Raw genomic sequence first — 11,417 nt, 5'->3', positions numbered from 1 at the left:
ATGCAAACCTTTGTACTGCTGGTGTGGGTACTGGGAGCATCACTGGCACTGCCAGACCCAGACAAAGCAGGACAGAAGGTAGTCGAAGATCCAATTCCCTGCTCTAAGGGCTGCATCTGTATGCATGATGACTACAGCTTGGAGCTCAACATGTACTGCAGTACTCGTAACTTTACACAAGTACCTACTGACATGCCACCATCCACTCACTCTCTCTGGCTGGATGGAAATCTGTTCACCTCCCTCCCAGCAGCATCTTTCAGGGAACTAACCACTCTGGACTTTTTGAATCTGCAGAGTGGCCAGCTGATAACCCTTGACCCTCAGGCTTTCAAAGGCCTCAGAACCCTAGCGCACATTCACCTTGAGCGAAATCGAATCCGGGCTTTACCAGGCATAATTTTCCAAAATACACCTAACCTAGGATCACTTAGTCTGCATAACAACCAGATCAGTCGCATTGAGGAAAGACTGTTTGCTGGGCTCTCGCACATGTGGCTTCTCAACTTGGGGTGGAACTCACTGACAGTCTTACCAGAGACTGCTTTCCATGACCTACAAGGTCTGCGAGAGCTCATTCTCGCAGGGAATAGACTTGCTTACTTGCAGCCACAGCTCTTCCAAAATCTTGTTGAGCTTAAAGAGCTAGACCTAACTGGAAATTACCTCAAAGTCATTAAAGCCAATGTATTTGTTAAACTCACTAAACTGCAAAAACTTTATTTGGCCCGGAATCAAATTGCGACTGTGGTACCCAGAGCTTTTGTAGGCATGAAGTCGCTCAGATGGCTGGATTTGACAAACAACAAGTTGACTTCTCTCCACGACGACACATTCCTGGGCCTCCACAGTCTGCATGTACTGCGTCTTTCCAACAACTCTATCACGGGTATTAGGCCCAGGACCTTTCGCGATCTGCAGTACGTGGAAGAACTGCGACTAAGTTACAACAGAATTCGAACTCTGGGGGACAGGATCTTTGAAGGGCTTGGCCACCTCGAGGTCTTAGAACTAGAGCACAATCAAGTGCAGGAGGCACAAATGGGTAGTTTCACAGGCTTGTCTCATGTGGCTGTCATTAACCTGTCTGGGAGCTGCTTTAACAGTCTGCCAGACCAAATGTTCAAAGGACTGTCAAAGCTTCACAGCCTACATCTGGACAGAGGTTGCCTAACACGGATCACAGCTCAAGCTTTCACCGGGCTCTCTGGTTTACGGAGGCTTTTCCTTCAACACAACAATATCTCTGTGGTGGAGTATCGGAGCTTTGTGGATCTGGTAGGCCTACTGGGACTAGACTTAAGTTTTAATAAGCTGGAGGTTCTTCCAACCAACACTTTCTCTGGCCTCAAGAATTTGGAGTACTTGTTGTTGTCCAGTAATGACTGTCGACAGTTTCTGCAGAATGGAACAAAGCAGTCACTTCCAAGGCTCCGTTATCTGGATCTGAGAGATAATGCCTTGACAAGCACGGTCCCTAATTTCTCAGAGAGCATGGAAAAACTTTTGCTGTCAGGAAACAGGTGGAAATGTGACTGCAGCGTACTTCCACTCAGAAACTACAGCTTGAGGAAACCACTGGTAGTACCTCGCCAGGTGGAGACCCACGCAGAGGGTGAAGAGCCTGACACAACTATTACCATATATAACAACATCACATGCACCAGCCCACCACGTCTAGCTGGTCAGGACCTGCGGGATGTGGATGGCGAATTCTTTCAAAGCTGCTAAGCAGACACACAAATGTTTAAGCAATAGGTTGTTACACCGTAGAGAAACTGTTACCTGCCTCTACATCATATATTCAACAGTTTAAATTCATTCATATTAATAAAAGAAAAATCAAGACTTTTTTTTAAGTTTCAATTATCAACAGATAAATCATTGCAAACTGATGCCTTTACAGAAACTATTTGTTTAAACAAATATTTAGAGATTGCTAAGAATATTTTCAAAGACATTTTTATGAATAATATCAAATGTTAAGCAAGTATTCTTTGTACAAATTCAGTTTACAATAGTATTAGAGAGCATGATGAACTGCAAAGACCTCTGTTTAATACTTGTGAGGAGTTGCTGGACATAGATACAGGTGTAGATATTTTCAAAAAACAAGATAAAATGTGATGCATTGTGAATGTTTTTTGTAAATATGATAATTAAAGAGGCATCATATTTGATTTTTCACAATATCCAATATTGTGTTTTCGAGCTGAATTTGTCTGATTGCTGATGCTGGTAACAATAAAATGTTTTCACCTAATTACATAGAATTCAAGCCTTCTCCATGGTGACAGTCTGGCACACACTAACATTTTTTGTTTTTACATTTGTTTACATTCACTGGAAAAAATGAGTCCAGCGAAGTTACATCAAAATTTATCCCCCCAAAAAGTTGCAATGTGGTACTATACATAATCCCATTATCAAATATATGGGGTAAAAAACAAAAATAAGAATCTCTAAAACCCTTATCATTCGATAACGAAGGCTTGCCAATATTATCATGTATCCTTAATTTAAAAAAAAACAAAAAAAAACAGAAAGTAAAAATGATAATGATGATAATGATGATAATAATTATTATTATTACGATTATTAAGGTGAACATCTGAAAGGATTTACTGAGGTTGCCTGTTATCAATTGCAACATTTTGAAATTTTATGATACAATAAAATTGGGTTGAACTTCAATGAGGGCAAGATAGATATGATGTGAATATAAGGACAAGTTATACAGTTATGCAACGACAAATACAGCAAACACATATCAGACTATAAGGGGATAGTCTGTATGTTGGCTCTAGTTACCACCATCTAAAAGAAATACTGTAGTCAGAAAGATAGATGCATTTAGCACAATAAGTAATTTACTCTGACACGTGACCTATCGTCTCCTAGTGATTCAATTTAAATTCGGAATTCTAGCATCCATATAGATAGTCGGTCAATATTTAGCATACTTTTTAAAATTGCGGTCAAAGTGAGCCGTCAAACTCTTGTTTGCGTGACCTACCTCAAACCTGCCCCCGATCAAGTAAAACTTTGGTCACGTTACAAATAGTTTGTTTAAACGTAGAATACTTTTACTCTTAAAAGTGTGTGTTGACTGAACTGGTTCCAGTATTTCTGGCAGCACCTGAGTGCAACACAGTTGACGAAGCGCACGTGTCCCGGAAAAGAACGCGTTTCGTTGCCAGGGGAAACCAGGAATCGCTCAGGTAAACGGCCTGGTAAGCGGTACGAGGAAGCAACGATAAAGACTCCTACTTGCTGACCTTTTTCCCAGCTAGAGATGGATACGAATCATTCTTCGTGTTGGAATTCAATCTTGGAGAAAGTTAAACAAAACACACCTACCATGGACATGGACTTTTCCGCAGTAAGCTTTTTTTTTTTTTTTATTATTCTAAAAGTGCAGTGATTTCTGCTAACTGACAAAGACCTACGCAACAAAAAAAATAACATTTGATTGCATATAAACCATCCAATAATGCATTCTTCTGAAATTACAGCCTGAAACTCAAGAGATTGTCGCCATACATCAAAGACCAGCTGGTCTTTCACTGGAGGTCCCTGAAGACTTCAGTTTTTCTTTAGAATATCCTGAACTAGAGGTTTGTGAAATATACTTCCACCAAGACGGACGCTGATGTCATGAAGCGCAAACAAACAATGTTAATCAGTTGATATTTTTTAATGTGTGTGTGTGTGTGTTTTCTCAATCAGGAACAGTTGAAACCAATAGCACAGACAAGCAGGCCAGATGATATTTTAAAACAGTTGGATGATGCTGAAACTGTAGAAGATACTCCTCAGTGGTATACACAATGCTCTGACGCTGCCGTTGTGGTGGGTTTAACTTTCACCTTCCTGATTAAAGTGCAATAGAATCAAGACGCATGAAAATATCCTTTCCCCTCTCTTAACCCTTACAGGCAGGTGAGAGCAAATGTATGGTGGTGACTGATGCCTCGTTAAAACCAGACAACACAAAATCCAATGCCCCCATCCTCTCATTTGCAGTGAGTGTGCTCAGTGAAACTGGCGTATGAATTCAGAAGTCACTGATGATGCAGATAAATGTATTCCTTTGCTTTTTTATAAACACGAAAAAATTTCCACTTGTGATCTGTACATTCAGAGACTCGACCAGTGGGATCTGGATGATGTCCTCAAGAACATGAAGTTCGACAGACTGTCAATGCCGCGGTGTATATCAGTTGAAACTGTGAAATCACATGCAGGTAAGTCATTCTGACATCCATACAGAATGTTTTGGATAAACGTGCTGTACTTTCAATCCACTCTCTGTTCATAGATGCTGAAGAAAGCCAGTCTAAGGTGACTAATATCCTGCATAGACTTTCTGCTTTCTGCAATAACCAGTCTGTGTCGGAGCCTGCGGAAAATCCAAACTGCGTGAGGTACTTAAAGTCACATCCAAAGTCATCTTACTGTTTTGTGACCACAACGGTAAGATGATAGTAATTGATAAGGGTAATCACTTGTTTCTGGCAGACAAGATAATGTGTGGAACAAATCACTGGCAAAGATGGGAGCAGAGCTGCCGACGAGTCACCAGGAACATCCAACTGTTTATATTGACCTGCGATGTCCTGATCCTTCATTAAAACCAGTAAGGACATCCCCAAATCTTTCATCAGAGTTCAAATTGGCTGGCAAACACAACAGTCCAAAGGAAAAAACAACTGCAAAGAAACACAATCTTAAAGATCACGCAGGATCCCAAATGAATGGCAGGTAAGCATAGAAAACTGCATTAGAAAACATTTGTCATGCCTGGCTTCAGCTCATTTTGTTACAGTTCATGTTGTCGTCTCTGCTCACAGGGAAGTGACTGGCAAGAGCGTATTACTTCAAAAACTGCGGGAGATGAGTAGAAATGGGAATAAACATCCTGACAAATGTACAGTTCGTCCAAAAGCAGAGGAAATGAAGGGGAAGCCACCTCTCACTGTGGAGTCTATATGTGGCCATGACTCACGCCATCTGTGGGAAGATCAGCAGTTTTCACCTCTGCAGTCCAGGAAACCAAAAATGGAAAGCCCACTATACGCTCAGGGCATTTCTTTTCAGGAACCACAACAGCAGAGGTGTGAAATATGTCTATATTTATTTAGCACATCATTAACAAAAGACAAATATCTTATTTGCGATGTTGAATCTGTTAGTGACCAACAGAAGAGACCCATTAAGCATCCTGAACAAGACCAAGAGATCCTTAAGCAGCTGGAAAGTCATCGTCCAGCCAAATCTGTGTATCTGCAGCAGCCAGCTGCTGAAAGGACGGATGTTCTGTATGAGTTTGTAAGTGTCACACAATGAGAGAATTAAAGATTAATGCCCAGTACATTTGCCTATACTTACTATAACTTGTTTTTTAGGAGGTTTCTCATCAAGAGTCAATAAGCACGCTACCAGAAAACATTGAAAGTCAGGGATGGATGCTACTGAGTGTCAGCCTTTCCAGTCCTGGTATGGTTGGATGCATGAAAGCTGCTAGTGGAAAAAGAAAACATTTGCATTCAGCTGAGACTAAATCACACATCTACAACACTTTAGTTGCTTGGTTTTTGTCTTTGGTGAGTGGGCAGTGGCTTCTCTCCCCTAATGCAGGCAATAGTTTGTCATGCGTGACCCTGAGTTTACTGGTGACTTGTTTATGTTTGTCAGGCTGGCCCAGACTCGTGTCACACTGAGGATACGGTTGGTGCAAAGGTCCCGTTCCGGGTTGCAGGACTTCAGCAGTTGAGGACAGAGAATGGACTGGCTTTGCATGTCTTAGCTGTGGCTCATCACTGTTACACATCAAAAGTGAAGAGAAAGTTTAAAAAACATTTGACGTGTTCTGTCAGAAGTCTGACGTTTTAACACATTCTGTTTTTTTCTTTTTATAGAAAAGGGATTTAAACATCAATGCACCCTCCTACAACCATGTCTGCAGATTTCTGTCAGATACCTCACTAACTGCAATTGCCAGCTGGTTACCTCAGTTCAAAAGCCTGCTGGATCAGCAACCCTTCACCTCACCTATCTGCCTACCTTCATCCTCTTTAAATTGTTTTATCTCTACCACTTTCAGCAAAAAGGTGAGTCAACGAGTCAGTGAATGAGCTTTCTCATAGCTCATAGTCGTCCTTGTTTTGTTGACTGGATTTTGTTCCTGTGGCTTTGTACTTTAGGTTATAGATAAAACATTTGGTCTCAGTCCAGGGTTTTACTGGCTGACAGCTGAAACTCAGGAACTGTTTTTTAAGGGGAAAGAAAGCAAACAAGAGCTCCACACAGAGGTGAGTGTGTGCTCCTCCACAGTAAAGTTGACTGTTTGCAATAACATTTGTTCTTTTTTTTTTTAGTGTAAGAGGCTTAGGCTTAGTAGCAACTGAACTTATCTTTCCCTTCAATGTTGGAGCAGGTATCAGTGGCTCTGGGGTGCAGTGGCTTCTTCCAAAATCCTTTAATAACACACTACACCCTCCATCTGCTCCTTGACTCGGGGCTTGACGTGTGTGGTCTGCGGCTGCTTTATCCACCCCAGCGGCTCCTGCGTGAAAGTGGTACCACACAACTAATGCCATATGTTCTCAAAATGATTCAGTATCTCTATTTTTGGTCATTGCTCAATGATAGCTAGATCAGTGTTCTCACTATATGAAAATGATGTTTGAAAACTCTTTCTCTTTTTCAGGTCTTCTGCCAGTTAACCAGAGGGCCGATGAGCCCTGCCAGCCCGTCCTTGCCCTTGCTGTTCGGGGTCCTCATGCCCATTCATCGCTGAAGAATATAACTGCCGCTTTACGTCCTCTGCTGCTCAAGAAGACGGAGGAAACTTCTGTCGACTTTCGGGGCGTCAGAAATCAAGAGCCTTCCCTTATTCACTGCTCTCAGCTGACCGGTCAGGTCCACAGGGAGCTGTGCTTGTGGTTTTCAGGAAGACTTCAAGGAGGAAGTGCACAGAATCCCAACCGGCACCTGAGCAGGTCTGCTGTGAATGTAGCAAACAGGAGCAAAAGTCATTCAACAACGTTACATTTGTGTTGGCAATTTAAGTCTAACCACTGCAACAAACGAGCTTTAGAAGATACAAGTTATTTCATCTATAGCCTTTATGAGGTCTCCACAGATTTCCAGTGACGCTTAAGTCAGGCACTGTGAAGGCCATTTTACAGACAGAGCAGAATTTTACTCATCAACTTTTAGATTTAGACTTTAACCAGTACTATAACAGGACAAAGAAGCAGAAAAAAAACAAGTTTTAGCCTCTTTTATATTGTCACCTATTTTTGGTCTAATGATGTTAGACATTCTCATTTTCCTTGCAGAGTTGAACCTTCAGATGACAGAATCAGAGGGAGTCAGTTTACTATTAGCAGGTCTTCTTCTCTGCTGTGTGCCACAACAAAAGGTATATTTCAGCAAGGCAAAATTACCTTCAGGGCAAAGTAGCTTCTGTCCACGTTTAATCTTTAACTTTGAATTTTTATGATCCTTAGTGAGTGAATTTTTTATTTATCAACATTTCATTCAATGCACTGAAAATGGATATTCCCTTTGGGCGAACTGTTAATCCTTCCCTCCTCTCTGATAGCGGACTTACTCCTCGTAGTTTCACCTGTTGTGCCTCCACGTTTCTATGGACAAGTGCTGGTTACATGTGAACGCAGGGGTTTCAGCCTCATGGGGCTGCAGAGGCTGCAGCTTCAGAGCAATGCAGCCACTGTCCTGGGACTCACCGGCCAACAGGTAGAACCATTCACTCAGTCGTGTCAGAAGGACTGTGTCTCGAGGGAAACAGCAAGAAGATGATATAAGGCTTTTTTTTTAACCTACTGTCACAATAGAAACAACAGAAATCGCTTCCTATACTTGTTTATGTCTTGATGGTTTCTTTACATCCTTGCAGGTGACTGTATTCTGCAGTCCACCTCCTTCCATTCCAGATCAGGCAGAGCTGAAGCCCTCACACTGCCTTGTGCTACTACTGCGGAAAGAGAACATGTCCCGCCACAGTGTTACTCTGCCATCAGGTCTCAAATTCCATGTTAATGTTTTACAGGGAACAAAAATGACTTCTGTCAAATTACATTTGAAAAGATACAGCGAGACTCTTGTTATTTCCACGTTTAACCATGATCTTATGTTATATTGCTTCAGCCCTAATGAGAGAATTCAGGGCTCAAAAGTTACTGGGTTGCCTCGACTCAGCAGAGCTGAGCTTATGCTTCCACACCGCTCCATACAACAAGAACATGTTCAACATCTTTGGTAAGCACAATGTATACGGTGTCCCAGCAATGATCCACTATTATCGTTGTCTGTGTTTAAGAGACGTTTTCTTTTTAGTTAGGCGTATGTGGGCTGTGCCAAATCCATCCGGTGTGATACTATCACATCGTAAGTGTTCACCCGAGTCTGACGCGGAACAGGTGCTGACTTTGACCCTGTGTGGGAAGGACATGAGCCAAAATCTGAACCTTTTACACAGAGTTCTTACCCAAGGATCAGAGGGTGGGTGGAATTTCTGAGAATGCAGCCTGTCCTTGATTTTGTTTACTGCTCCCACCAATTCCAAACAGTCCAACAAATGTAAAAACATGCATGGTTTAATGAATGAACAGATTAGCAGTAAATGTAACCCCTTCCTTACTTTTCGTTGTTTGCAATGCTTTGTTACTCTGTACTCTAGGTGATACGCGACATGCTGGATTGGAGCTTCTTGGCCTGAAATGGCTGCCTGTGTTGACCCGACATCAGGCCCAGGAGCTGAGTCCTTACGAGGTGGGAGAGCAGCTTTTCCAGAAAAGCGTGGAAGATCTGATGTCAACGTCTGCTCTAGTGTGTGCTCTGAGAGCGATAGATGCTTTTTCTTCAACGAGGAAGCGTCTGCTGCTCAGCTACCCTCACAATCTCACCGTCCTGATGTCACCCACACCAGAGGTGGCCCTCAGACAGGCCTCACTCCTTTTTTTTGATCATGAAATAATTCTTGGTAAGTTTGCTCTGCTGTGCAAATACATGCAATCAGAGTCCCCATCTCTTGAGGGATGTTATTGAAATGCTGGTATTGCTTGAGATACTTTAGAGCGTCGGTGCTTTTTCTTTCAGACCGACAGGTGTTGTTCACAGTGTGCCTGTTCAAACCGAGAGTCTGGAATCACGCTCTGGCAGAAATATTCTGCGAGCTCCAGCAGAGTGGCCTCACAATGGCGGGCCTGCGGGTAGTGACCCAGAACAAAAGTGATGCCACTTCACACTTGCTGGCAGAAAGTGAGCAGTACCTGCGCTCCGGCTCCCTTGCTCTCTGCCTCCGGGGAGAAAACGCTGTGAAGAGGCTGCTGGACGTGCTGCGCCAAGAGGACGCATCCCTATGGTTGACCTGTTATGGTACGACCTAGTTACAGCACCTGTTAACAGTGGCCTTAGCAGCACATTAGTACACATACGCTAACGTTACTGCACGTTTAAAAGGTCAGCCACTCATTTTACAGGATCAAGATCATATCAACAAGCAATCAAGGATGTGAAGGCCCTTTTCCCCGAGGGGCTCTGCTGTACTGAGACCAGCACCATGAGACAGGAACAGGTAAGCATATTAAGCATATGACCGACAGTGACAAGGTCTCAAAGTTACACTATTTTTAGAACTTTGGTTACACTTTTTATGGATAGAATACAGTTTCTGCTCTTTTTCCAGATACCGATTTTGTGTTCAGACCCTGTGGCATCTGCGGAGCGCAAACAGAGCTGCACGCTGAATGTGGCACAGGACAGTCTGTCGGCACTGCGACCACATGGAGGTGTGGGTTACTTTTCTAGTTTTGTTCACGAGGCTGTTGGGTAATTTTTAACAACTCGGTTTTTTATTTTATTTTATTTATCTTTTCTTTTAATCAGGCTTCTTAAAGACTTTTTGTTAAAGAAAATATTAAATAAAATATTAGTCAAAATGTATAATTCGGAAATGAAGAAATTAAAATGATTAAAATAGACCCACTGGTAATTATGTTGTTTTTTTAAATAAAGAAAAGAAAAAATACATAATTGTACTCCTTACCCCATCCCCCATTCAGGACTACGGATGGAAAATAGCACTTCTGCTAAATCCGATGTAACCATCTTGTTGTTGTTGTTCATGAAATGGCAATGATTTATGGTATTGCCTGCTGTCCTTTAAATTAACTCATTCATTCATTCAGTTGAGAGCCGCTATGCTTTAGTGATGTAGACATAATCATGCAAATATTCCTCATTCTGGCATTACAATTTACTTTAGAGTCAAACACTGAACTTTGCATCTTATTTAATCATTTATTGGGTTTGGGCAGTGGATCTCCGAGAAATGATGTTGAAATATTACTCTATTCCAAGTGACCTCTGTGCATAAAATAAATGTCCTGGCTGTTTGTTTGTTTTTTGGTACCAGGGTCCCTGATACACAGAGCCCTGTGGCAGACAACCTGCTTACTGGTACCTTTAAAAGCTCCACCACACAGCCAAACGCATTCCCAGCTGGAGATTGTGGAGCAGCTGCTGAGGTCAGGCTGCCATCTGGTGGCAGGAAGAATGAGCATACTGGACAACGAGCAGCGGAAACATATCGCTGAGATACTCACAGTGTCGTTAGGTGGAAGAGCGAAGGTGAGTCATGTGGTCGGCGCTTCTTTCCACAAACAGTGTTGTCAGCCGTTAATTTTCACTGCTCCTGTGTTGTTAAAAGATGGCTTATGCTTACACCGCCTGGTGCCTCATCGTGGCTCTTCAAGGGGAAATGATTGTGGCTGGCCTTAGGCCGATGCTCGAAAGGTACAGAAAAAGACAGCTCAAATCTTTTTTGCTTTGTTTAGAATTTCAACGTGTGACTTTCCCCCCTTTTGTCTTTCACCACCACTGCAGAATTTACCAGGACAGGCCAGACCTGTCAGAACAAGTGGGGAAAAAGGTCGTCTACCCAGAAAGTGAAAACGAGGTAAAATACTTACATACTGGTAAATGATCATACATAATGACATGTTTCAGAGTTCAAGTTTTGGTTTTAGGTTTGTGTTTATTCTTAAAAAGATGAACAAAGTGTGTCTTGAACTAACTAGAATCAGTGTCTTAATTACAATCTTTTCTTCCTCCAGGCCAAACAACTGATACGTTACCTATTCGATGCCTCGTCTCCTGAGAGCTGCGACACCGCAGCGCCGTAAATGTGCCATTTAGCGCCTTTTCCAAAGATAATGCAACATTTCTCTGCAACGACACGGCTCCTCGTCTGCTGCTTTTAGATGAACCAATTCTGACTCAATTAGTCAATGTACTCTAATAAATATTTCTATGAAAAGAATGGTCGATTTTTCATGTGCAATTTGTTGTTTTTTTTGCCGTTGTTGATCAGGATTGAGACAAAA

The 11,417-nt window shown here is 42.2% G+C and overlaps 2 protein-coding genes across 2 annotated transcripts; both read left to right on the top strand.

The window, feature by feature from the left end:
* On the top strand, nucleotides 1–1,731 carry igfals (insulin-like growth factor binding protein, acid labile subunit). The gene has a single exon (XM_075454344.1). The coding sequence runs from the start codon at nucleotides 1–3 to the stop codon at nucleotides 1,729–1,731; it is 1,731 nt and encodes a 576-aa protein (XP_075310459.1).
* A 1,482-nt stretch (nucleotides 1,732–3,213) lies between these two features.
* LOC142371890 (dynein axonemal assembly factor 8) lies at nucleotides 3,214–11,353 on the top strand. Its single transcript, XM_075454633.1, has 28 exons — nucleotides 3,214–3,382; nucleotides 3,516–3,617; nucleotides 3,730–3,852; nucleotides 3,939–4,025; nucleotides 4,145–4,247; nucleotides 4,322–4,427; nucleotides 4,522–4,764; nucleotides 4,854–5,117; nucleotides 5,196–5,331; nucleotides 5,409–5,606; nucleotides 5,698–5,838; nucleotides 5,922–6,113; nucleotides 6,207–6,314; nucleotides 6,440–6,581; nucleotides 6,713–7,154; nucleotides 7,347–7,429; nucleotides 7,574–7,818; nucleotides 7,862–8,051; nucleotides 8,179–8,289; nucleotides 8,368–8,532; nucleotides 8,711–9,013; nucleotides 9,130–9,408; nucleotides 9,513–9,607; nucleotides 9,719–9,821; nucleotides 10,448–10,662; nucleotides 10,742–10,827; nucleotides 10,918–10,990; nucleotides 11,148–11,353. The coding sequence occupies exons 1-28, from the start codon at nucleotides 3,296–3,298 to the stop codon at nucleotides 11,214–11,216; spliced, it is 4,491 nt and encodes a 1,496-aa protein (XP_075310748.1). The 5' UTR covers nucleotides 3,214–3,295; the 3' UTR covers nucleotides 11,217–11,353.
* Nucleotides 11,354–11,417: the final 64 nt, after the last annotated feature.

The sequence above is a fragment of the Odontesthes bonariensis genome, chromosome 21 (genome assembly GCF_027942865.1).
Source record: "Odontesthes bonariensis isolate fOdoBon6 chromosome 21, fOdoBon6.hap1, whole genome shotgun sequence".
Lineage (NCBI taxonomy): Eukaryota > Metazoa > Chordata > Actinopteri > Atheriniformes > Atherinopsidae > Odontesthes > Odontesthes bonariensis.
This window is presented reverse-complemented; position numbering and strand designations above follow the sequence as displayed.